The following is a 25954-nucleotide window of genomic DNA, read 5'->3' as shown; positions in this document are numbered from 1 at the left end:
GCCAGGCACCCTCCCAGCCCAGGATCCGGGAAGGACCACCCCGAGATCATGCAGCTAACCAGTGGGCTTGGGACCCGGCCCTGTCGCCGCCTCTGCCCGAGGTGCCCAGGACACCAGGTGGCCCAGGGGGTCGCCGTGTAGCTCTGATTCCTGCCTGCGCCCTCGTCAGGCTGTTCGAGATGAACTTGGGCCCCCCAAAGACCCTGGAGGAGCTGGATCCTGAGACCCGGGAGTACTGGCGGCTGCTGCGGAAACAGAACATCTGGCGCCACAACCGGCTGAGCAAGAACAAGAAGTTGTAGCGTGGTGGGCCCGGCACCCCCGCCCCCCGACCCCCGCCCCGAGGGCTTGCCGCGTAGCGTAGCGTGGTGGGCCCGCCCCCCGCCCCCCGCCCCCCAGGGCTTGCCGCGTAGCGTAGCGTGGTGGGCCCGGCACCCCCGACCCCCGCCCCGAGGGCTTGCCGCGTAGCGTAGCGTGGTGGGCCCGGCACCCCCGACCCCCGCCCCGAGGGCTTGCCGCGTAGCGTAGCGTGGTGGGCCCGGCACCCCCGACCCCCGCCCCCCGCCCCGAGGGCTTGCCGCGTAGCGTAGCGTGGTGGGCCCGGCCTCCCCCACGCCCACACTGAGGACTTGCCAGTTTCCCAGAGGACGCCGACTTTTGTGAGACAAGAGGCCTGGGTTTCCATGTGACCCCACAGTGGGGCTGGACTAGGGCCCTGAAGACCAATAAAAACCTTTCTGAGTAGACCCTGGTGCCCCTTGGTATTGTCTGGCGTCGGTCTGGTGGGAAGTGGGCCCTTCAGACCCCAGGGATCCCGGCCTCCACGCCAGCCACTGGCGGGCCGTCTGCAGGTCCCCTGTGCCGCTGGACCCTTGGTGGGCTTCTCTTCCCAAATCCTGGAGTTCCTGACACCGCCCACGAGGCCCGAGCCCCAAATCTCAAGCTGCTGGGTGAGGGGGTTGTCCTAGCTAAGCCGCTCTTGGTTGCAAGGGACTCAAACCTAACTCAAGCCGTCAGAGTCAGAAAAGAGGCTTTATGAGCTTCAAGAACAGAGATGTCCGGGGGGGTAGCGGTGTGGCTGCAGGTGTGGCTGGATCCAGGTGCTTCCATATTCAGACCCAAGGCCCTCTCCATCTCAGGGTCCTTGGATCCCCCAGGGGCTCGCACTCATGGGCAGGGTAGCCCCAGGGCTCCTGGCTGATGTCCTCACCAGCACAGCAAGTAGAATCAGAGGGAAGGGACTGCCCCTTCCTTCCTGCCACAGTCACAGCGTGGTCCTCGATGGCCTATCCCTGGAGCCCAGGGGCTTGGGCCTTCCTTCTCCACCCCCAAGTCCTCTGTCCACTCCACTGGAGCCCAGGTCTCAACCTCCGCCCCCAGTCCACCCTCTGGAGTCTGCTTTTAGCACCCTGACCCTGACCCACAGCCCGAGTGAGGACTGGCCTCCCTGCAGTCCCAACTCCTGCCCTGCCGGGCTGTGATGAGGAGCAATGGGGCGGGATCCTGAGGGCTGGAGCGCACCAGATTGGAGGAGGCGGGGGGGGGGGGGGGGGACACCTAGTTAGGGAGTGATGGGGCCTCTTGGTGGGGGTAGATCACCTCATGGACCCCACATCCTGCAGAACCCCCAAGGGTCATGCCCTCATCCCCACCCTTGCCACAGCAGCCCCACCCATTCCTAGGTGGGTACCCTAGGGGCTTTGGGCTGGGCTCACCCACCCTCTGGCTTCCTCTGTCCACAAGCTGGATGGGCGGGGTGAGGACCCGAGGCTAATTCTTCCCGTCCCAGGGAAACCCTAACCTTCATCCTCTTAGGGAACTCTGGAGTGGAGCGGATTACCACGCACCTGCTGTCCCTGGTGGCCTCCCTGGGCAGGCGGGGGTGCGAGCACGCCTTCTCTTGCACTCACAGCAGGTGGTGCCAGCCCTGTTCCCACCCTCCTGTTATTCCCCAAGGTTCTCAGGGCAAAAATCAAAGTTATAAGAGCCACTGCCCTGCCTGGCCTCCCCGTCACCTCCCTCCTCCCCCTCCTCACTCTACTCCAGCCACATGGGCCTCCTTGCTATTCTGCCAATGCACCAGGCGCGGCTCTGCCCCAGGGCCTTTGCACGGCCTATGCCTCTGCCCAGCCCCCTCCTCCCCTAGACCACCTCCCTCCCGCCCCGGTCTCCACCTTCACGCCAGCCTCCCCTCCTCCAGAACTCCCTGTTACAATTGCAGCCCCTGCCACGCTCCCCATCTGCCTTTCCTGGTTGGTTTTTCTCCCTATCGCTTATCACTGAAGTCTTATGCTTTAGGTTTGTTTTTTATTTATTTGTTTTGAGTCGGGGTCTGGCTCTGTTGCACAGGCTGGAATGCAGTGGTGTGATCACAGCTCAGCCTCGACCTTCTGGGCTCAAGCAATCCTCCTGCCTCAGCTTCTCGGGTCCCTGGGATGACAAGTGTGCACCACTACACCTGGCACGTTTTAAAAATGTTTGTGGAGACTGAGTCTTGCTATGTCACCCAGACTGGTCTCAAGCAATCCTCCCACCTCAGCGTCCCAAAGCACTGGGATTACAGGCATGAGCCACCGCACCTGGCCTGGTTTAGGTTAAAAAGAAAAAAAAAATCTTTCTTGTGCTTACTGCCGTGTCCCCAGTGCCTGGTGCACAGTGACATTGGCTGGGCGTTGGGCCACAAGACTAGTGTGTGAGGTGCCGCCTGGAGATGGGGTGCCCCGGTGATCTGGGAGTGATCTGGGGAGCCCGGGCTGGAGACGAGGAGGGTAGCTACTGCAGCTCCTGCCCTGGTGCCGCACTTCTGTCTCAGGGGGTGGCCCTGGCCAAGACTGTCCCATCCCATGGCTCAGGGCCCCTCCTGCTGCACTGGGCCAGCCATGCTTGCCAGTCACAGCGGGTTCTCAGCCCCGCGACAGCCTCCTTCCTCAGAGCTCTTGGGCAATGCAACTGGGTTGGACAGAGCAGACGCCAGCCGTGCCTCCGCAGGGCTGGAGGACATGCACGGGGCCTGGGGTCTGTGGGGACGCAAGGAACAGGGGCTGATGACGACACAGCCAGCACCAGCCCGCCTCCACACGAGACCACACCCTCCCTCCAGAACCTGCTGCCGTGCCTCGGATGGGGGGGCCGGTGATGGGTCTGAAAGGCAGCTTCACCCACTCCTAGCCGTGCAATCTTGGGGACCTGGCTTCCTGCCTGAGCCCCAGTTTCCCTCTCTGTAGAATGGGCTGACGGCTGTGCCCGAGGTCCAGGGCGCAACGGAGAGGGGAGCGCTCACGTGGTGGGTGCACCGTGAAAGGAGAGCAGGCTCGCGGGAGCTGCCGTTACTGTCATTTCGGGGGGACCGGGAGCCTGGAGAGCGGGCAGCTCTGCTGATGGGGAGTGGGAGCAGCAGAGAGATGTACACTCATCTTACAGAGTCAGCGGCCCCGCCACTCAGCTTCACAGCCCGGGAACCTCAGAGGCCCCCACACCCCATTAACAGACGGGAGACTGAGGCCCCAGGAGGGGAGGAGGGTCCCCGTCCCTGGCCTAGGAATACTTGGGTCACCTCCTGCCTGACACTGGGGCCGGTCCGCTGCCAGCAGGACGGGTGGTGATCGGGTGGGGGACAGGATGGGGGCGGGGGACCCAGCAGCCTGTCTCTGGTCCCGCTCGCCAGTGATGGTGGCCTGGCCTGACCACGGTTGCTCCGTGACCTCAGCCTAGGCCAAGGCGTGGTGGCTGTCACCAGGGCACGTCTCCAGCTCTCAGGCTGAACCGAGGAGGGGGCCCAGGAGGGCAGCAGGCTCAGGCTGGCGGCCAAGCCCTGTCCAGAGCCTGTGCGTGTTCCTTGGCCAGCAGCCGCAGGGACGCCTCCTCCAGGGCGAAGCCGTCTGCGAAGGTAGGAGCAAAGGCATGAGGCCCGAAGGATGCTTGCAGCCCCGGGCCCGGGCCCAGGAGGCGGGGGAGGCCTGGCACGGCCGGCGGTCCAGGGCCCAACCAGGGCTCCAGGGGCAGCGACATGGCCGGGGGGCGGGCGAAGGGCAGCGCCGGGGCCTCAGGAAGTCTCGGGGCTGCCACGGCACCCGAGCCTGACTCCAGCCGCTCCTGGCGGCGCCACTTGGCCCGGCGGTTCTGGAACCACACCTGGAGGGTGTGAGAGGGAACGGGGGGGATGCTGTGAGCTCAGCTGCTCCCCGCCACTCCTTGGAGGTCCTCTGCACACCCCAGCCCTGGGGGTTCCGCCTCCCAGCTGACCCAACTCACACCTGCTGCTTTGCTGTTTCGTCCCAAGAAGATGAGGATCTCCGAAGCGTTCCCTAAGCCCAGGCTCCCCTCCAACTCCTCACTCCCCTCCTTGGTCTCCCTTGGCCCTTATCATTCAAGGCCTCCAAAGGCATCGTTACCCGCACCATTCTCTGCCTCCTCCTTCACCCACTTCACACCTGGCTCAAGGGAAACGCCTCCAACTTAACCCCTCCACGCCTTTGCACACACTGTTCAGGATGCCTAGAAAAATGCCCCTTTTCCTTCCCAGCTGGCACACTCCTACTCAAATGTCTTTGTTTTGTTTTGTTTTGTTTTGTTTTTTGAGACGGAGTCTTGCTCTGTCGCCCAGGCTGAAGTGCAGTGGCCGGATCTCAGCTCACTGCAAGCTCCGCCTCCCGGGTTCCCGCCATTCTCCTGCCTCAGCCTCCCGAGTAGCTGTGACTACAGGCATCCGCCACCTTGCCCGGCTAGTTTTTTTGTTTTTTTTTTTTAGTAGAGACGGGGTTTCACCGTGTTAGTCAGGATGCTCTCGATCTCCTGACCTCGTGATCCGCCCGTCTCAGCCTCCCAAAGTGCTGGGATTACAGGCTTGAGCCACCACGCCCGGCCCCAAATGTCAAAACCTCAGCTCCCACACCCCCTCCTCCAGGAAGCCTTCCTAGCTTCTCTTCTGCTCATGCGCCGGGAGGGTCAGGATCTTGCTTCGCCTCCCTCCACAGGCTGTGAAAGGTGTGTGTTTTGGGGGGTGCCCTCACCTGCACGCGCACCTCAGGTAGGTGCACCTTGGCCGCCAGCTCCTCACGGCTGTAGACATCCGGGTAGTGGGAGGCCTCGAACGCCCGCTCCAGCTGGTGCAGCTGGTAGGTGGTGAAGGTGGTGCGGTTCCTCCGGTGCTTCTTCTTGGGGGCCTCCTCGCCCGGCCCCAGACTCCCACCCTCGGCCGCCGGGCCCTCGCCCGGGCTCAGGAACATGGCTCCCACCTGGCGAGACGGCAGCGGGACAGATGGCGGGGAGACGGCTGGGGGGGCTACCGGCAGGGACAGGGCAGGGGAGCCCCAGGCTTGCCTCCCGGCTCCGGGGAGATCTGTTCCCTCCACTGGGGCCGGCATGCGCTCTGCATCCCCGGGCTGTCCTCCTCGGGCTTGTGGCGGTCTCCTGCTGGGCCTCTGTCTGTTCTTCCTTCTCTGTGTGTCACCGTCCCTGTTTTCTCTTCCCCTCTCTGTGGCTGTCACGGCCTGTGTGTGTGGCGGGGGGGGTCAAGGATGCCCCCCCCAAGGAAGGCAGGATCCCTTCTCACACCCTAATCCCTCCACCCTGGGGGGGATCTCTGCCCCCACCACCTCCCACACAGGCCCACCAGTGCCCACCCTGCACTCACCGCCCACGGCAGCCCCTCTGTCAATCTCCACAGGGCACCTGCCCCAGCGGGCCCGGCGCCGCGTCTGCTGTGGCCTGGCCCTGCCAGACCTGAGCCGGGTCGGGGTTGGGTGGGGGAGGATTAGCTCAAGGTGATTAATTGAGGCGGCACCTCCCACTCGGTCCCCGGGCTGTCCTGAGCCAGGAGGGAGGGCAGGGTGGGCGGAGGGCTGCAGCTCCAGGTGGAGGCTGGGGGGATAGTCTGCCGGGCTCCACCGCCCCTCGCCATAAGATGCCACGGGGCTCTTCCTCCCTGGGCCTCAGTTTCCCTGGCTGTAAAACTGCCACACTAGGACCTACCCTGGGGGGATTTCAGCTTCTCAGAGCATCGCACAGAAATTGGCATACAGGGGGCACTTAATGAATGCCCATTGTTAATACTTTTATCTGCTGGGGGCAGAAAAAGGTGTCTTAGGACTCACAGAGGTCAGAGGGGGTTGGGGAAGCTGAGGTCCCAGAGGTGAAGGCACTGCAGTTGGCTCTTTTGGACACAAGGGGCAGAGGCCCTTTTAACTGGGTCTTGAGGTATGAATAGGAGTTCACCATTCACAGACGGGCGCGGTGGCTCACACCTGTAACCCCAAGACTTTGGGGAGGCTGAGGCGGGTGGACCACCTGAGGTCAAGAGCCAAGATCGCGCCACTGCACTCCAGCCTGGGCTGGAGTGAAACTCCGTCTCAAAAAGAAAAAGAAGTTCACCATTCATTCGTTCAATAAGCACTTATTGAGCACTTACTGTGTACCAGGTACTGCTCACAGCAGTAGTGACCAAAACAGACAGAAGACATGGGGCTGACTTTCTAGCGGGGCAAACAGACAACCAGCGACTGTGTTAAAATGCAGAGCATGGCCAGTGGCCACGAGCCTGGGGAGAAAACCCACGGGAAGGGGTCTGTGGGGGCAACGTGGGTTCCTATTTTATTTTTTTTGTTTGTTTGTTTTTTTTATTTTTTGAGACAGAGTCTCGCTCTGTCACCCAGGCTGGAGTGCAGCAGCGTGATCTCAGATCTCAGCTCACTGCAACCTCTGCCTCCCGGGTTCAAGCAATTCTCCTGCCTCAGCCTCCTGAGTACCTGGGATTACAGGCACCCACCACCACGCCCAGCTAATTTTTGTATTTTTTAGTGCGGACAGGGTTTCACCATGTTGGCCAGGCTGGTCTCGAACTCCTGACCTCGTGATCTGCCCGCCTTGGCCTCCCAAAGTGCTGGGATTATAGATGTGAGCCACCGCACCTGGCCTATTTTTGTTTTTTTGAGACTGAGTCTCCCTCTATTGCTCAGGCTGGAGTGCAGTGGCGCAATCTTGGTTCACTGCAACCTCTGCCTCCCAGGTTCAGGCGATTCTTCTGCCTCAGCCTCCCGAGTAGCTGGGATTGCAGGCACCTGCCACCACGCCCAGGTAATTTTTTTTTTTTTTTTTTTTGAGACAGACTCTTGCTCTGTTGCCCAGGCTGGAGTGCAGTGGTACGATCTCGGCTCACTGCAAGCTCCACCTCCCGGGTTCACGCCATTCTCCTGCCTCATCCTCTCGAGTAGCTGGGACTACAGGCGCCCGCCACCACGCCCAGCTAATTTTTTGTATTTTTAGTACACACGGGGTTTCACCGTGTTAGCCAGGATGGTCTCAGTCTCCTGACCTCGTGATCCACCTGCCTCGGCCTCCCAAAGTGCTGGGATTACAGGCATGAGCCACCATGCCCGGCTAATTTTTATATTTTTACTAAAGATGGGGTTTCACCATGTTGGCCAGGCTGGTCTTGAACTCCCGCCCGGCCAGGTTGCTATGTTACGGAAGGTGGTGAGAATGGAAGATGGAGTGCAAAGCCGCAAGTTCTAGACACATGGGGTGTGAAGGATGGGGTGCTGGGGAGCCATGGGAGGTTGTGGAGCAGGGACACACTGGCATTTTATACAAACATCAATGATGAGCAGCTGAGAAACCAAGGGCAGGTGCCCGGCAGGCGAGGCTAAAGGGCCTGGTCAGGCCAAGGGCTGGGGGATGGGGAGGACAGAAGGGAGGGGGTAGCGATTCCAGAGGAAGGAAGTTGGAGAGGGGCAGGGTGTGGGCGTGGAGGTGCAAGGGCGATGTCCAGGCGCATTCTGGACTGTGAGGTGGGACTGTTTCAGAGGCGGAGGCCTGAGAGGTGGAGTGGGCTCCAGGAAAGCTCCAGAGACCAGTGCCCCCCAAGTCCAAGGAGCCAGGGGGCTCAGGCAGGGGAGCGCCCTGGACACGGAAAGGAGAGGGTACTCCAGGGGCAGTGGGAAGGGGAGATGAGGGGAGGCTTGATTTAGTGACACGGAGGACATGGGGGAGGTGACTGCAGTGGAGTGAGGGGAGACCCAGGCCTGCGGATGGGCGAAGGGGCGGGTGCAAAGTGAAGTAGAGAGAGATCCCTCCAGAATGTTGGCATGTTGGCTTTGAAGGGAGAGAGACACACAAAGAGAGACAGAGAAAGGCGTGACACACACACATATGAGAAACCGGGTGCCCAGGCCCCAGAGGAGTCCGGGTCAGAACCCAGGGGGCAGGTGGCTTCGACTCTGGATCCGGGTGTAGCTCCCCAATCCCAGGGGCCAAGTTCAGGTGGGCAAGGTGCGGAGGGACACAGGGGTTCAAGCCTGGGCCAGAGGGGCGGCTGCAGCTTCTGAGGCTCCAGGTGCCTCCCCCGGCCTCAGCTGCCCATTGGCAAGGTGGGCCCACCAGGCTCTGTGTCCAGGGCGGAGCCAGGCCTGTTGCCCATTGAGGTACAGGGCTGCGGGGTGGGGAGAGAGAATTGCCCTGATTGCTTCATCACTTTAGAGCGCTAACGAGCTGCTTCAGATCTCAGACCCCAATTAACTAATTGGCCAGTGTGGGTTAAGAGGCCGCAGGAAGGATCGTGGCGTGAGGCGCCGGTTGGGGGGGGGGGCTTTGGGCGACTTAGCCGGACAGGCAAAAGCTGCAGACGCTGTGTCAGCTTAGAGGGCCGGATTAGGAGTGTGGGCCGGGCGGGCAGGGCCCAGGGGACAGGTGGCCCCCCGCAGCGGATTAGGCAGGGGCCAGGCCCCTCCAGCTTCTACCTTTCAATTATCCCCCAGAAAGAACCACTAACCTGCCTCCGGTGCTGGTGTGGAAAGTGAGCCCTGAGGGTGTGCAGGGCTTTAAGGGGGCCGCATAGGAGGTCAGCATGACCTTGGGACATTTCCGTGTCTCAGCTTGGCCAGGATGGGAGGGTGGCCCGGGAGTCCTGGAGTGGAAGCCGTGCCCAGCCTGGCCAGAGACTCCTCTCTGTGTATCCTCAAGGCTGGCTCCATGGGAGACTCAACTGAGAGCAGGTGTTGGACCGTCCCAGCAATAATGGGGCACCAGCTATATGCCTGCCTTCTAGGTGCCCCTCCCTTCACTGCTGTGGGCCTCGGGGCCCTGCTGCCCCTCTAGGAAAAGGTGCCCGTTGACTGGAGGAGGCTGCTAAGGCCCAGAGAGGGAAAAAGCTTTCCCAGTAGGGGCCGCCTCGCCCCCGTTTGCCCGGGACTTTCCCGGTTTTAGCTCTAAAGTCGCATACCCTGGAACAGCCCTCACCCCTGAGCAAACCAGGGCTGTCACCCCAGGGCCAGCGTCACACAGCTGGGGGGCGAGTCAGGATTGAACCTGCATGTGCAAAGTGGATCCAGACCCACTGTGCCAGAGTGGGCAGGAGGGCCAGTGTTTCCCTGCCATTCTGTCCCCCAGAGTCACAGGGTCAGCCTGCTAGGTCCCTGGACATTTGGACTGCCTCTGTCCAAGGACAGTGTCATCTGAGAGCTGTCACTGCAGCAGCTGCAGTGATACTCAGTACCCAGAGGGCCAGCACAGTAGCCTTGAGACAGAGGCCGGGGCGCCCGTGCCGCACAGCTCCCAGGCCAGCTTCTCAGACAACTTGTGGAAGGTGCCTGGCAGGTGGGCTCTGCCTCCCAGCTGCTGCTCTGAGGATGTACACGGGGCCTGGACAGCCCTTGGGGGGCTCCATGTGGTACCCCTTCTCCATGGCCTCTGATACCTCCTTCAGCCTGGCTTTGTTAAGTGAAGAGGAGGGGTGGATGGATGTGTGAATGGATGGTGGGTGGGTAGGTGGATGGAGGGATGGATGAATGGGTGGGTGGATCAGTGGAACAGTGGATGGAGAGATGGATGAATAGAGTGGATGGGTGGGTAGATGAATGGATGGGTAGATGGATGGACATGGGAATGGGTGGGAGATGGATGCGTGGGGAGATGGATAAGTGGATGGATGCATGCATGGATGGGTGAATGGGTGGGGACAGGAGGATGGGTGGGTGGATGGATGAATGGAAGGATGGATGGGTGTGTGGATGGATGATGGGTAGATAAATGGGTGGACAGATATGTGAGTGGATGGTAGGTGTATGGGTGAATGGATGGGTGGACAGGTGGATGGATGCATGGGTGGATGGATGGATGGAGGTGGATATGTGGGTGGATGGATGATTGGTAGATGAGTGGATGGTGAGTGGATGGATGGATGGGTGGATGGATGCATGGGTGGATGGATGGATGGATGGGTGAGTGGACAGGTAGATGTGTGGGTCGATGGACACGGGTGGATGGATGAATAGGTGGGTGGATGGTAGATGTGTGGGTGGATGGATGATTGGTGGATGAGTAGATGGTGAGTGGATGGATGGATGGGTGGATGGATGGATGAATAGGTAGATGGGTGGATGGATGAATGGATAGTAGGTAGATGGATGGGTGGACGGGTGAGTGAACAGGTAGATGTATGGGTGGATGGACACATGGGTGGATGGATGAATAGGTGGGTGGATGGTGGATGATTGGGTGGATGGATGAGTGGATGCTGGGTGGATGGATGGATGGATGCGTGGATGGGTGGATGGTAGATGTATGATTGGTCGGTGGATGGGTAGGTGGATGGGTGGATACATGGGTGGATGGATAAATAGGTGGGTGCACAGGTGGATGGGTGGGTGTATGGATGGATGGATGGATGGGTGGGTGGACGGACAAGTGGATGGGTGGGTGGATGGATGCATGGATGGATGATTGGTGGGTGGATGGATGGATGGGTGAATGGATGAGCGGATGGGTAGATGTGTAGGTGGATGGATGGATGGGTGTATGGTTGGGTAGATGGGTGGGTGGATGGATGGGTGAGTGGGTGGATGGACACATGGATGAATGAATAGGGTGGGTGCATGGGTGGATGGTGGGTGGATGGATGAATGAGTAGATGGTGGGTGGGTGGATGGATGGATGAGTGGATAGTGGATGGATGGATGAGTGGATGATGGGTGGATGGATGGATGGATGCGTGGATGGGTGGATGGTAGATGTATGATTGGTCGGTGGATGGGTAGGTGGATGGGTGGATACATGGGTGGATGGATAAATAGGTGGGTGCACAGGTGGATGGGTGGGTGTATGGATGGATGGATGGATGGGTGGACGGACAAGTGGATGGGTGGGTGGATGGATGCATGGATGGATGATAGGTATGTGGGTGGATGGATGATTGGTGGGTGGATGGATGGATGGGTGAATGGATGAGCAGATGGGTAGATGTGTAGGTGGATGGATGGATGGGTGTATGGTTGGGTAGATGGGTGGGTGGATGGATGGGGGAGTGGGTGGATGGACACATGGATGAATGAATAGGGTGGGTGCATGGGTGGATGGTGGGTGGATGGATGAATGAGTGGATGGTGGGTGGGTGGATGGATGGATGAGTGGATGATGGGTGGATGGATGAGTGGATGGTGGGTGGATGGATGATGTGTGGGTGGATGGATAGGTGGGTGGATGTATGGATGGGTGACTGGGTGGGTGGATGGATGGATGGGTGATTGGGTGGATGGATGAATGAGTAGATGGTGGGTGGGTGGATGGATGATGTGTGGGTGGATGGATAGGTGGATAGGTGGGTGGATGGATGGATGAGTGGATGGTGGGTGGGTGGATGGTGGGTGGATGGTGGGTGGGTGGATGGATGGGTGGATGGTGGGTGGGTGGGTGGATGGGTGGATGGTGGGTGGGTGGGTGGATGGATGAGTGGATGGTGGGTGGGTGGGTGGATGGATGGATGAGTAGATGGTGGGTGGGTGAATGGATGGGTGGATGGTGGGTGGATGGATGGATGAGTAGATGGTGGGTGGGTGAATGGATGGGTGGGTGGGTGGATGGATGGATGAGTGCATGGTGGGTGGATGCATGAGTGGATGGTGATTGAGTGGATGGATGGATGAGTGGATGGTGATTGGATGGATGGATGAGTAGATACTGGGTGGATGGGTGGGTGATGGGTGAGATTTTCATGATTGGTTCAGACCATGATGAAAGAAGCAGAAGTGAGGGACATGCAGAAGTGGGAGAGGCTGGAGCGGGAAGAGAGGGGAACGAAACCTGGGCTGTGGACCCAGACAGGCCCAGATTCAAATCCAGGCTCTACCATATCTTCTTGTGGCAACCCAGCGTGAGCGACCTGCCCTCTCTGGGCTTCAGTGTCCACGTCTGTGAAATCGGTGTAATCTTGGCACTCACCTCCAGCGGCATTTTGGGGATTTGACCTGAAAGTGCTCAACATGGTGGCTGCCCATGAATGGGGGAGGCAGGAGGAGGAGGGTGGCCTCCCCAGGCCATCCCTAAACAGGGCAGCTGCCACACACACAGACCTTCCTGGGGCTCCCATCATGGGGGCTCCCATAGGGATGTAGAGGGCTGGGGCCTGAGAAAGGGATGTGGTGGGAGGGGAGACTTGGACCTTGAGGGCTGCTGGCAGCCTCCCGAGATCCCATGGGTTGGGACGGGGTCCCCACCACTGAATACAGCATCTCCTGGGGGACTGCAGTGGGGAACCCACGGGTAATGGCAAGTGGGTCTCCTGCCCAGAATTCCCCGGGGAACGATGTCCCCACAGTGGCCAGCGGGCAGGTTCCAGCTGGGTGGATCCTCCATGGGCAAAGATGCGGAGGCCCCGTGTGCAGGCACATGGCTGCAGGAGGCAGGGGCTTGGGGCTGGTGGGTGCCAAAGACAAGGCCAAGGATCAGTGGGGTCCCAATTAATCGATCCCATCATGTGGGCTGCAGTGGGTTCCACAGAGGAGGGAGGTGACTGCTGGGGCCAGGGCACACAGGGCATCCGGGTGGGGGGGTGGACCTCTACGGGAGGACCCAGGATGCCTGGCGCCTGGGGGTGTCCGAGAGCAGATCGCCAAAAGCGGCCTCCGGGAAAGAGGGCATGGGGACAGAGAGAGACACACAGGCGCCTACAGTCCTTGGAATCCGTCTTTATCGGGGCGATCATCCTTCGCCTTCGCAGGTCTGGGGTGTTCACGGGCCGCCCAGAGCCCCTTACGCGGGCCAGCCCCTGCCGTGGGCACCAGGACGATGCCTTGCCGACCTGGACCCTCCTTGGGCCTGGCCGGTGTCCCCACGCCGCACTGCCCACTCTCTTGGTCCTCTGGGGCCAAGGGCCCCACCGGGTGGGGTCAGGGCTCCTGGCTTCGGGGCGAGGTGGAGCCGTCGGTATCCTGCCCTGAGACGGAGGCCGGGGCACCCGCGCTGCGCAGCTCCCGGGCCAGCTTCTCAGCCAGCTTGCGGAAGGGTGGCCGGCGGGCGGGCTCTGCCTCCCAGCAGCTGCTCATGAGGACGTGCACGGGGCCTGGACAGCCCTCGGGGGGCTCCATGCGATACCCCTTCTCCACGGCTTCCGACACCTCCTTCAGTGACTGTGGACAGCAGGTGTGGGCAGGGGTCAGGGCCACAGCCTCTGGACCTGCCCGGAACCCAGTGCCTCCCTGGGGCCCCCTGCTCACCATTTTAGGGTATGGAGCCCGTCCATATGAGAAGACCTCCCAGAGCAGCACCCCAAAACTCCAGACATCCGACTTGCTGGTGAACTTCTGTGGGGCCCGAGACAGGGGTGAGGAGGGACCTCTCAGGGTTTCTGCTCCAGCCTCTGCTTCCTCCAGGAAGCCCTCCTGGGTTGACCCTCACTCTCCGGTCTCCTAATTGATTCCTCCCCCAACGCCGCCCACAATCGAGTCTAGCTCAGCCTTCATGCATGAAGGAAGCCTGGTCATTCTTCACCTCAGTCCTGAGCCCATGCCTTTTTCAGAGATGGAGAAACTGAGGCCCAGAGGGAAGCTAAAAGGAACAATTACGGGCCAAGAGCTTCCTGGGGAGGCGGAGCCATTGCCCTTGGAGTTTCTGAGAGGCCAAGTGACATAGCCAGGGTCATACAGCAGAGCTGGGGGGACCCCAAAGCCCCAGGGGTGTGTGAAGGAGGGCTCACCCCGTGTTTGAGAGCCTCGGGCGCCGTCCACTTGACGGGCAGCCGGCTCGAGTCCAGCCCTTTCCGCTCTGCTTTGGCCAGGCCAAAGTCGCTGACCTTGGCCACCAGGTCCTCGGAGACCAGGATGTTGCGGGCGGCCAGGTCGCGGTGCACCAGCTTCTTGCTCTCCAGGTACTCCATGCCCTCGGCCACGTGCCTGGGGGGAGCAGGGGGCAGTGGGGGCTCAGGTGCCAGGACGCCTGCATTCACGGCTCAGAAAGCTCTGGGTGCCTGGGCCACAAGCTCAGAAAGCCTCCCTGCCCCATGCCTCAGTTTCCCCTTGATGGATCTTGGAATCTGCCCCCCGACGACCCCCACGCCCCGGCACCCTGAGAGCCCCACTTACAGGGAAAACTGCAGGAGCTGAGCGGTGTTCACGAGGGCTCGGCCCCGGGTCCGCAGAAAGTTCACCAGGTTGCCCTGTTGGGGGTGGGAGACAGCCGTGGGGGATGTTAGGGCTGCTCTGCCGTGTGGGACCCCCTCCCCGCCTGAGCCCCGCCCCACCTTGCTCACGTGCTCCATGACAATGTACAGCCCCTGGTGCAGGATCACGCCCAGGAGACGCACCAGGTTCTTGTGTTGCATCTTCCTGGGGGCGGTGGGGTGGGCGTGAGGGCGGGGCTGGGACCCCCCATCCCAGGGTCCCCAGCCCCCACCCCGGGACTCACGTCATGACGGCCGTCTCATCCAGGAAGGCCTGGGCCGTCACGTCGCACTTGATATTCTTCACGGCCACCTTTTGCCCCAGGTACTCACCCTGCAGGACGGCTTGGGGGTGGGGGCGGGGAACGGGGTGAGATCGGGACCCCCAACAAACAGCGACAGAGAGACAAACGGACAGGCCCGCTCACACCGGTGCCCATGTAACACTCACACAGCTGCGGGTCCCCAGACCTTGAAACGCAGCCCCCACGCTCCCCATCCCCCCCACCCTCACAAGCTCCAGACCCAAGATCAAAGAGAACCGTCTGGTCCTGGCGCGGTGGCTCACGCCTGTATTCCCAGCACTCTGGAAGGCTGAGGCAGGCAGATCACCTAAGGTCAGGAGTTCAAGACCAGGCTGACTAACATGGAGAAACCCCGTCTCTACTAAAAATACAAAACTAGCCGGACGTGGTGGCACATGCCTGTAGTCCCAGCTACTCGGGAGGCTGAGGCAGGAGAATCGCTTGAACCCTGGAGGCGGAGGTTGCAGTGAGCCAAGATCACGCCATTGCACTACAGCCCGGGCAACAGAGCGAAATTCCATCTCAAGAAAAACCAGAAAAAAACAAAACAAAAAAAAACAAAAACAAAAACAAAGAGAGAACCATCTAAGCCAGGGGTCTGTGAACCTCCACCCCCCAGGGGCCAAATCTACCCTGTCAATTCTTTTTGCAAGACCTTTGAGCTCAAAATGTTTTTTGCATTTTTATTTTTAAAATATTGATACAGGGTCTCACTCTCTCACCCAGGTGAAATGAAGTGCAGTGGCATGATCACAGCTCAGTGTAGGTTCAAATTCCTGGGCTCAAGGGATCCTCCCATCCCAGCCTCCTGAATAGCTGGGACTACAGGCATGCTCCACTGTGCCTGGTTATTATTTTTTTTTGTACAGATGGGGGTCTTGCTATGTTGCCCAGGCTGGACTTGAACTCCTGAGCTCAAGGGATCCTTCTGCCTCGACCTCCCAAAGTGCTGGGATTTCAGGCATGAGACACCACGCCTGGCTGGTTTTTGGGTTTTTTGTTTTTTTTTTTGAGATGGAGTCTCGCTCTGTCGCCCAGGCTGGAGTGCAGTGGCGCTATCTCGGCTCACTGCAAGCTCTGCCTCCCGGGTTCACGCCATTCTCCTGCCTTAGCCTCCCGAGTAGCTGGGACTACAGGCACCCACCACCACGCCCAGCTAATTTTTTTGTATTTTTTTTTAGTAGAGACGGGGTTTCACCGTGTTAGCCAGGATGGTCTTGATTTCCTGACCTTGTGATCCACCTGCCTCGGCCTCCCAAAGTGCTGGGATTACAGGCGTGAGCCACGGCGCCCGTCTGGTTTTTGCATTTTTAAATGGTTGTAAAAACAAATCAAAAGATGAGTACTGTTTCAGGACATGTGAGCATTATACAAAATTCAAATTTCTGGGCCATAGTTTTCATGGCCACGCCCATATGTTTACATATTGTCTGTGGTTGCTTTCACTCCACAAGGGCAGGATTCAGCAGCTGTGACAGCAGCTCCCTGACACACGAAGCAAAAAATATTATTACAGAGAGTCTGCTGACCCCTGATCTAAACCCCAGAGCCTTCCAGAATAATAATTTCAGGGAATGGTGTTCCAAACATTCCAAACAGAGGGACTGACCATACAAGACCCTGGCAGTGTGAAGTCACTAACATTGACTGCTTAAGTTCATTGACCCCTCATGACAGCTGCCATTACCCCGTGTTCCAGAGGGGGAAACTGAGGCTCAGAGGATTTGCATGTCTTCAGTTGCACAACTAGTAGGTCGTTAAGTATGGGTTTGAATTCAGCTCTGTGACTGCAAAGCCTCAATATGCACCTCCCACCTTCCTTCAGCACCCCCAACCCGGTCCGCCACTCACCTCCAAATTCTCCCTCTCCGATCTGCGCTCCCAATGTCAAATGCTGCAGGTTCAGTAACCAGCCCGCTGTGGAGTGAAGACCCAGTCAGAGGGGTAATGGGTCCCCCAAACCCTCCCATTGGGGGTTCTACTTGGTGAGAGACTAGGTGAAGTCTCTCACAGTGCTGCAGCTGTGGATACACATTTGAATGGCTGCTGGACCTGGCAATGCCCCTAGGACGTATCAGAGACACCCCACTCCTGGTACCAATTACTGTTGTTGCAACAGAACTATCTCAGGTTGACCTGAGCAAAAACGGGCTTACAGGAGGGATAGTGGTGTGAATGGTCAAAGCTGGGGGCCTGCCTGGCTGAGACCCTCAGATTCCACATTTGCCTTCCAGGAACTCCCTGTCAGGCTCAGGGGACAGTGCCAGGAAACACTTCAGGTCTCAGGTCTCAAGAGAGAAGAGCTGCCCTTTTCTCTTTGGCTCTCTTGTCCCTCCAAATACCTGCTGGGCTCTTCCCTACACAGTTCTTTACCTCTGACCACTCAGAAACACACACAGAGCAAAAAAAAAAGAAAAAACAAACAAACAAACAAATAAACAAACATGGAGACCCATAAAGGTTCCAGAATATTCCAGGGCTCTGGCCTCCCTGACCCTTCTCCCAAGCACTCCTGTGTTGTCCCCTCCACTGTCCTCTGGTTGGTTCTGCAGGCGTTCTCTTCTCCCTCCAGAAAGTGACCCCTCCAAATGCCATGGTCTTAAGGGATCATTGGTCAGGGTGATGCTAGTGTCCACCTGGGTGCCATCCCTGATGGATACAGATTTCCCTAGGAGAGATGTACTTTCGAGGAGACAGACATGGGGTGGGAAGAGGCATTTGCTTTTAACCTTAAACACTGAGGATTTCACTACTCAGGGGCTGGAAAAGCATTTCAGGTGAAGGGAACAGAATAAACAATGGCTCAGAGGCATGAAGGAAAGGATGATCACAGTTGACCTGGGAGGGGTGGATGCGTGGAGGAAGGGCTTTGCAGATGAGGCTGGAAAGGTGGCTCAGGCCATGCGGGCAGGTTCTGGAAGGTAGTGGAGCTGCCGGGCCTCTCTCCCTGGAGGCACGATTTCATGACAGAAAGATAACCTTGAGGCCGCACTCAAGGCCTGGGCTGGAAGGGGGACTCGCCCTCTGGGAAGGAGGCAATCTGATGGGAGGGCCTGAGGCTGGACTGTGGGGAGGGGAGGGGAGCAGATTCACCAGGTGTTGGTAACCTGGCCAAGGAGGGAATGCTGGAGGGTGGGGTGGGTGGAGGTTCAGGGCCAGGTTTCTGGCTCAGATGGTGGATGATGGCGAAGCTGGGGACCTATCAAAAAAAGGACTGATCTGTGTCTGTGGGTACCCCCAAGGCAGCCCACGTCTTCTATCCCATAGTTGGGCATGGAGACAGGCTTGGGTGATCTGGCCTCAGAGGCGCGGGGGCCCCAGGGCCTTTCCTCCCGGGCTGGGCTAATGCGGTCAGGGAAGGGGGTCTGCCCTCCTGGGCGTCCCCTACCCCTGGCCAGCTCCTCCTCGGCAGACTTGGTCCCGTGTTTCCGCTTTGGTCTCACCAGCTTGGTGCAGATAGCGCCCTTGTCCTTGCTGTAATGCTGCAGGATGTGGGGACAGCCATGAGCCCAGCCCCAGGGCAGGGAACCCCGGCATCCTGTCCCCTTCCTGGGTGGCCTCTTGGGAGGGTGGGTGGGACCGGGGAGGAGAAAGGCTGGTTTCCATAGGAACGGGAAAGGAGGCAAGCTAAAAGGAGGCGGAGTCCTCTGGATTGGTATCAACTTGGGGGGGTCCTGGGGGTCCCCAGAGGAGTCACCCTAGTCCCTGGAGGTAGAACCAGACTGACTCAGACCACCTGTAGGATGGGCGGTCCATAGGGATCAACCCCCTGCCCATTTATGCATTAAGGAGAATCCTACTGTGAGGTCCTCCTGTCTGCCTATCTGAGATGGGATGGGGGCCTGGGGGGCCCCAGGGACTACCCCCTTCATCTCCACATTGGGGAAGCACAGAGCTCAGGGGGGTCCCGGGCGATCAGCACAGAGGCAGGGATGGTGCCTGCCCAGCTGCTGGGGAAGGGATAGAAGTCAGGCGACCGGCCCCTCCATCTCTACATAGGGGAGTCTCCAGGGCTGCAGGGACGGGGTGGGGCCTCTGGATGGCAGCACCTCCACCATGTCCATGAGGTTGCAGAAGAACACGGCCTCATCGATGGTGAGGTGGCCGTCGCGGTGCAGCACGCGGTAGTGGATGACGTCACGGCCAAAGCTCACGCACAGGACGTAGTCGCCAGGATGGCGCGCGGACTCCCGCACCAGGAACAGCCCATCCTCAGGTGGCTGCAGCTGCTGGACAGCCTCCTGACCCGAGATCTTCCCGTGGAACCACCTGGGGCCACAAAAGGGGTGGGTTGGACCAGGCTGTGGGGGGCGGTCACCTACTGCCCCCCACTCCAGGCCCCTGTCCCGCCCACTCACGGCATGAGGCTGAGCTTGGGGTCTGTGGAGAGGGCCTCCCGCTCCCGCAGCGCCCCAGCTGCCAGCAGCCCCTCCTGCCCGCTGGTGTGGTGCTTGACGCGGTACCAGCTCTTGTTCTGCCAGGGAGGAAGCACAAGGTTGATGTGGGGGGTGTGAGGGTGGTCCTGGTGGAGCCCCCAGCCCCCACGCACCCACACCCTGGCCGCCTCTCACCTCGCAGGCCTCCAGGATGGTGACCACGTCGCCCTTGCGGAAGGCCAGCTCCCCTGGCTTGGGGCGGGTGTGCTCGCATTTGGTGATGCACTGGGTACCCGGGGCCCAGCGCCTCTGCAGAGAGGGCCAGGAGAGGGGCGAAGGGAGGACATCACGGAGATGTGGGGAGCAGAGGCATGGGAGGGGAAAGAGGACAGGAGGGAGAAAGACATGGAGATTGGAGAAGAGCAGAGAGGCAGAGAAAACAGATGCAGACATCGGGGAAGGAGCGAAACGGGGTGAACAGCGCTCAAAGAGAGAAATCGTAAAGTCACAAAGAGAGGACAGGGACAGAAGGTCAGGAAGCCAAGATGACTGAGAAAGGCCAGGCAGAGCCCAGCAGAAGCGGGTAGAGGGCAGAGAGTACAGCCCTCCAGGAAGGGGGCTGAGGGTGTGGCTGGAGTTGAAGAAGGACCCGGGGGATAGAGGAACCAGGCTAGACACACTCACCGTTGGCATCCTGGCTGAGACAGGCGGGGGGTGCCAGGCTCGTAGGAAGCGGGGGCTCACCTGGGGAGGGGGCAGAGTCCAGGTGGGAGCTGGGCTGGGACCCAGGGTCCAGTTCCCACCACTTCCAGCCCAGGCCAGGTGGGGGCAATGGCCAGGCAGGCAGAGAGAGCCCCCCAGAGGCATCCTGGGTGGGACCCAGAGCTGGCTCCCCAAGTCCCTTTGGGGAAGTGATCTTTACCCGGGGAAGTTCTTTAGCAGAATCACAGCCATGAAATGCCCGCCAGGAAAGCAGGGAGCCTCGCCCCGCCATCGCCCCCAGAGGGAAACTGAGGCAGGGGAGAGGAGCACTGAGCAAGTGGCCACAGTCGGGGACGCTGGGAATGGCCTGCCACAGTCCGGGCGGCTGGCACAGGAGGTAGGGAGCTGGGTGCCACTGGACCGAGCCTGGTTCTTCCTCTTTTCTGGTAAGTAGGCAGGGGCAGGGTGGGGAAATAGGGATGAGTCAAGGTCATTCCCAAGATTCTCTGACCGTGGGGTGGAACTGGGGGCAGGGGTGGGTCCAGTAGCCCTGCTGGGCTCCTCCGGCCACCCGCTGAGCCTCTCTGATCCCCCCAAACCCAGGACAGACACACAAAGTCGCTCACTGCTGCAGGGGTGGGGGACCCTCCCTGCCTCCCCCATCTCCAGGACCGCTGGTGGCTGGGAAGTGGGCGGTGCTGGGGGGGTGAGTCTCAGCCCCTCCAATATGCGCCTCCCCTGAAATCCTCCAGTCCCACGTGTACTCACACGCATACGGATGCATGTACACGCACAGAAACACACGGGGCTCGGACACAGGTGCGCGCAGACAAGCAAATGACCACGTCCACCTGGAAACAGGTGTGCGCACACGTCCCCGCGCGTCCGCGCGCATAAGCGCTCCACACCTGGGAACGTGCGCACCTGTCCCCCGCCCCCGGCACACACACAGCCGCCCCACACTGGAACACCTGGGCGCCAGCACCGGGCCACTCGGGCACGCAGGGCGCTACGCAGGGCCGCGCACACGCTTCTCGGCCACACGCGCACAGCCCTCCACGTGGACGCGCGGGTACACACGCCCGGGGCTCGTAGCCGCGCACACTCGCACCCAGGAAACCCCCGCCGCCACCACGCCGGGTCCGATCTTCTCTGAGCACCCTCCGCCCCAGCCGCGCAACCGCCGCGCGCCCGGGTCGCGCACACTCGCGCGCACACCGGCCCTTCCTGCGCACGTCCCGGACCCACCCCCGCCCAGAGCCCTCGGGGTTTCCCCCACCCCGGCCTCGGGGTCTCTCCACCTCTCCCCGCCGAGGTGCTCACCTGCTTAGGGGGCGCCCCCGGGCCGCGCCCCGCGCCCGCCCCCAGGAGGGCCTCCGCGAGCCGGCTGCGCACACCGAGGCGGTCCCGGCTGCACAACTTGGAGCGAGTTGCTCCGTTTCCTCATTTTGGGGGCAAAGGAGGGTCGGGGAGTTGGGGGAAGCGGGAGGCGCCGCGGCCTGGGAGGCCCCCGCGGGTCCTAGCGCCGGCCGCACTGCGGTCTGCTCCGCGCGCCGCCGCCGCCGCCGGCCCCTCCCCGCCCCGCCCCCGCGGCCCCCGGCGCCTCCCGCGCTCCCCGGGCGGGGTCCCGGGGCGCGCGCGGGCGCCACGCCTGGCCTTGACCCAGCCCTGTCGGGCGTGCACCCCCCACACACCCTGGGAAGTGGGGTTCTTGGAGCGTGGAATGGGCGCCGCCAGCGCGCGTGGCGGGGGCCGGGGGTGAGGGAGAGTGAGCTGCCCGTCCGGGGAGGTAAGCAAGGCGCCAAGCCCGGACACCCAGAGGATCCTTCGTACTCTGCAATTCCAACTCCCTCAGTGCCGCCCATTTTAGCACCCACCGTCTCAAGGGCTATTGGTGGTTGTCAAAAAGCCTTCAAAAATGTCACTCACTATCTATATCCTTATCATAATCATCAACATTAAGGGAAAATTGGGGTAACAGAATCATCGGGAACTGTAATCATCCGGATGCAAATTTCTTAGAGCTGCCCTCCTCGGAGGGTAAAAGGGGGGCCTGAGAGTTGGGGGGACCTGGCTCTGCCCAGAGGTAGGCGCTACCGCTTTTCCAGCAGGGATTTCCTCCCCCATAGGGAGGGTGGGGGCCCCACCCACTTTCACCTCACAGAACAGTTTGATCTCACTTGGTCTTGGTGGACAGGACCCTGGGCCCCACCGATGGCTTTGTGGTTGGGGTGACCAAACCGCCCAATCCGCTTTCACCCAATGCAGGCCTTTATTTTTATTTTTTATTTATTATTATTATTATTATTTTTTTTTTTTTGAGACGGAGTCTCGCTCTGTCGCCCAGGCTGGAATGCAGTGGCCGGATCTCGGCTCACTGCAAGCTCCGCCTCCCGGGTTCACGCCATTCTCCTGCCTCAGCCTCCCAAGTAGCTGGGACTACAGGCGCCCGCCACCTTGCCCGGCTAGTTTTTTGTATTTTTTAGTAGAGACAGGGTTTCACCGGGTTAGCCAGGATGGTCTCGATCTCCTGACCTCGTGATCCGCCCGTCTCGGCCTCCCAAAGTGCTGGGATTACAGGCTTGAGCCACCGCGCCCGGCCTATTTATTATTATTATTATTTTTTTTTTTTGAGACGGAGTCTTGCTCTGTCGCCCAGGCTGGAGTGCAGTGGCCGGATCTCAGCTCACTGCAAGCTCTGCCTTCCAGGTATACGCCATTCTCCTGCCTCAGCCTCCCGAGTAGCTGGGACTACAGGCGCCCGCCACCGCGCCGGGCTAGATTTTTGTTTTTTTTTTTTTTTTTTTTTTTTTGAGACGGAGTCTAGCTCTGTCGCCCAGGCTGGAGTGCAGTGACCGGATCTCGGCTCACTGCAAGCTCCGCCTCCCGGGTTTATGCCATTCTCCTGCCTCAGCCTCCCGAGTAGCTGGGACTACAGGCGCCCGCCACCTCGCCCGGCTAGGGTTTTTTTTGTATTTTTTAGTAGAGACGGGGTTTCACCGTGTTAACCAGGATGGTCTCGATCTCCTGACCTCGTGATCCGCCCGTCTCGGCCTCCCAAAGTGCTGGGATTACAGGCTTGAGCCACCGCGCCCGGCTGTATTTTTTTTTTTTAGTAGAGACGGGGTTTCACCGTGTTAGCCAGGATGGTCTCGATCTCCTGACCTCGTGATCCACCCGTCTCGGCCTCCCAAAGTGCTGGGATTACAGGCTTAAGCCACCGCGCCCAGCCATATTATATATTACTATATTATATTATATTATATTATATTATATTATATTATATTATATTATATTATATTATATTATATTATATTTCCCAGGCCATCCAGGATGCTCTCTCATCTCACTAGCATCAATTTAATCCCAGCTGCAGGCTGGGCCCAGTGGCTCACGCCTGTAATCCCAGCACTATGGGAGGCCTAGGTGGGCAGATCACCTGAGGTCAGGAGTTCTAGACCAGCCTGGCCCACATGATGAAACCCCGTCTCTATTAAAACTACAAAAATTAGCCGGGCATGGTGGCACACACCTGCAATCCCAGCACTTTGGGAGGCCGAGGTGGGTGGATCACAAGGTCAAGAGTTCAAGACCGGCCTGGCCAAGATGGTGAAACCCTGTCCACTAAAAATGCAAAAATTAGTCTGGTGTGGTGGTGGGCGCCTGTAATCCCAGCTACTTGGGAGGCCGAAGCAGAGAATTGCTTGAACCTGGGAGGTGAAGGTTGCCATGAGCCGAGATTGCACCACTGCACCCCAGCCTGGGCAACAGAGTGAGACTCTGTCTCAAAAAAAAAAAAAAAATAGAGGTGGGATCTGACTATGTTGCCCAGGCTGGTCTCAAACTCCTGCACTCAAATGATCCTCCAACCCGGGCCTCCCAAAGTGCTGGGATTCCAGGTGTGAGCCACCACGCGATCTCAGCTCACTGCAACCTCTGCCTCCTGGGTTCAAGCAATTCTCCTGTCTCAGCCTCCTGAGTAGCTGGGATTACAGGCACGTGCCACCACACGCAGCTAATTTTTGTACTTTTAGTAGAAATGGGGTTTCACCTGGTCAGGCTGGTCTCAAACTCCTGACCTCAGGTGATCCACCCACCTCAGCCTCCCAGAGCGCTGGGATTATAGGCGTGAGCCATGGCGCCTGGCTTACCGGCCTCAACTTTCTTTCATGGGGTTGTAATTTACTATTAGAAGATCTTTGGGGAGGATGCCCCCGTGTCTATGGTTTTAGCAGCACCCACAGCTTCATGGATCTGGCTGTGGGATAGTCTAGGGTGTGGCTCCCCAAAAGGCTGGGGACGCTGCAGCTGTCCTGTCACGGTCACTGCGGGCCCACCATATATGGCAAACCACCATCACTAGAAGTGTCAAAATACCTGCAGCGGAAAACCCAGCCACCTAATGTGCTTCTCACCGGAAGCTGCTGCTGACCACAGGTGCTCCGCCGAGGTCTGCCTTCTCTTCGTTCGCGAGGGAAATGTCCCTGCATGGGAGGGACATTTAAGACGCTCTAGCACCCCATGGAGACTTTCTCCTCTTCCTCTCTCTGCAAATCAATGATATTTAGTGTCAGTCCTCCCAAGGAACCCCAGGGCTCCTGGCAGGAGGCCTCACCCCAGAAGAAATAATAAGAGGAACCAAAAGGGTCTTGAGCCCAGAGAAGGACGGACTTAAGGAGCTGGTGTTGGGTTTCCAAATCGTCAAGGGCTGGCCTGGGGTGCAGGGAGCTCCTCCAACTGGGTGGGGACATAGACACTGAGCTGTGCCTGACTCTCAGGGATAGATTTGAGCCTGCGGTTTATCTGAATCAGAGCCACAGAAGGGGTAACTTCAGGAGGGGGTGAGCTCTCTGTCCTGGGAGGCATCCAATAATTGGCCACTTTGCTTTTTTTTTTTTTTTTGAGACGGAGACTTGCTCTGTTACCTGGGCTGCAGTGCAGTGGCGCTATCTCGGCTCACTGCAACCTTCAGCTCCCAGGTTTAAGCGATTCTCCTTCCTCAGCCTCCTGAGTAGCTGGGATTACAGGTGTGCACCACCACGCCCGGCTAACTTTTGTATTTTTATTTTTATTTTTTTTTGAGATGGAGTCTCACTCCCGTCACGCAGGCTGGAGTGCAGTGGCGCGATCTCGGCTCGCTGCAACTTCCGTCTCCCGGGTTGGAGTGATTCTCCTTCCTCATCCTCCTGAGTAGCTGGGATTACAGGTGCCGCCACCACGCCCAGCTAATTTTTGTATTTTTAGTAGAGTTGGGGTTTCACCATGTTGGCCAGGCTGGTCTGGAACTCCTGACCTCAGGTGATCTACCTGCCTCGGTCTCCCAAAGTGCTGGGATTACAGGTGTGAGCCACTGTGCCTGGTGCAAATAATTGGCCACTTTGAATCACAAAGACTCTAGGTCTCTTTCAGGCCTCAGAGGTGGCCTCACCTGTTCCTAATGCCTCCTGCCGAGGAGCTGGGGGACTCACCCCTCCCTTATGCCAGCCTGAGTGGGTAGACTGGACTCCCAGATTCCCCCAGTCCTGAACTCCCCACCCTCCACCTCTCATCCTTGGTGACCCCCTGTCAACTTGATTTCAGAAGTTCTCTGATCTGCAGATCACCCTCCTGTTGCAGGCTGGTGACACAGCAGTCCCCTTTCTGGTGTCCTGGCTGCCTCCAGATCTTCACCTTTCCCTGCATAGCTAAGGGATGGAAATGTGATGGTGGCCCTCCCTCACTCTAAATCCTTCCATGGCTCCCCACTGCCTGCAGGCGAGAGCCTAAAATGCTCAGCCTGGCATCCAGGGCTCTTCATGTTTGGCCTCCAACTGATCTCCCAGGTCCCATTTTTTCTTCTCCTCTCACCAGGGAACTAATATTCTAGTGAGTCCGAACTGCAGGAGTTTCCATGCCTTTGTGCTGGCTGTTACCTCTCCCCTGGAATGCCCTTCCCCCGGTGTCCAGCTGGCCTCTCCAAGCTCACCCTCCCATGTGCAACTCACGTGGCAGCATTTGGGGAAAGCCTTCCTCGAGGACATCCCGACACTTCCTAGAGCAAGGTCCCCCTGAAAGGGCCCCTTGCTAGAGGCACTAGTTCTCTTGTCTCACTGTGTGGTGGGTGCGAGCCTGGCCGTCTCTCTTTGGTCTTGTCTCACTGTGTGATGTGT

General features: G+C 59.4%; 3 protein-coding genes across 7 annotated transcripts in view; 1 reads left to right on the top strand and 2 right to left on the bottom strand.

Moving 5' to 3' along the window:
• The window catches only part of MRPL54 (mitochondrial ribosomal protein L54), a 48410-nt gene extending 47674 nt beyond the window's left edge, over nt 1–736 (top strand). Inside the window, exons 4-5 of one of the 2 annotated variants that reach the window (XM_050770896.1) lie at nt 170–315; nt 378–736. In XM_050770896.1, coding sequence (XP_050626853.1) covers nt 170–302 — 133 coding nt within the window. In that variant the 3' untranslated portion in view covers nt 303–315; nt 378–736. The remainder of the gene's footprint in view (nt 1–169; nt 316–377) is intronic. The other variant, XM_050770895.1, reaches the window with a different exon arrangement.
• A 1557-nt stretch (nt 737–2293) lies between these two features.
• RAX2 (retina and anterior neural fold homeobox 2) lies at nt 2294–5698 on the bottom strand. Of its 2 annotated transcripts, none has more exons than XM_050770739.1 (3): nt 5633–5698; nt 5010–5489; nt 2294–4131 (listed from the first exon to the last, which is right to left on the bottom strand). In XM_050770739.1, exons 2-3 carry the CDS (start codon nt 5361–5363, stop codon nt 3793–3795), a joined length of 693 nt encoding a protein of 230 aa, XP_050626696.1. In that variant the 5' UTR covers nt 5364–5489; nt 5633–5698; the 3' UTR covers nt 2294–3792. The 2 variants fall into 2 exon arrangements, with proteins under 2 accessions (XP_050626696.1, XP_050626697.1); XM_050770740.1 differs by having other exon boundaries at nt 5010–5234.
• A 7239-nt stretch (nt 5699–12937) lies between these two features.
• MATK (megakaryocyte-associated tyrosine kinase) lies at nt 12938–24314 on the bottom strand. 3 transcript variants are annotated; one of them, XM_050770455.1, is made up of 14 exons: nt 21129–21385; nt 20026–20248; nt 19788–19847; nt 19299–19412; nt 19086–19201; nt 18777–18996; nt 18116–18209; nt 16579–16644; nt 14668–14767; nt 14504–14588; nt 14346–14419; nt 13961–14156; nt 13482–13568; nt 12938–13394 (listed from the first exon to the last, which is right to left on the bottom strand). In XM_050770455.1, exons 2-14 carry the CDS (start codon nt 20095–20097, stop codon nt 13155–13157), a joined length of 1524 nt encoding a protein of 507 aa, XP_050626412.1. In that variant the 5' UTR covers nt 20098–20248; nt 21129–21385; the 3' UTR covers nt 12938–13154. The 3 variants fall into 3 exon arrangements, with proteins under 3 accessions (XP_050626412.1, XP_050626411.1, XP_050626413.1); XM_050770454.1 differs by lacking the exons at nt 20026–20248; nt 21129–21385 and adding an exon at nt 24221–24314; XM_050770456.1 differs by lacking the exon at nt 20026–20248.
• Nucleotides 24315–25954: the final 1640 nt, after the last annotated feature.

Source organism: Macaca thibetana, chromosome 19 (genome assembly GCF_024542745.1).
Source record: "Macaca thibetana thibetana isolate TM-01 chromosome 19, ASM2454274v1, whole genome shotgun sequence".
Taxonomy (NCBI): Eukaryota; Metazoa; Chordata; class Mammalia; order Primates; family Cercopithecidae; genus Macaca; species Macaca thibetana.
This window is presented reverse-complemented; position numbering and strand designations above follow the sequence as displayed.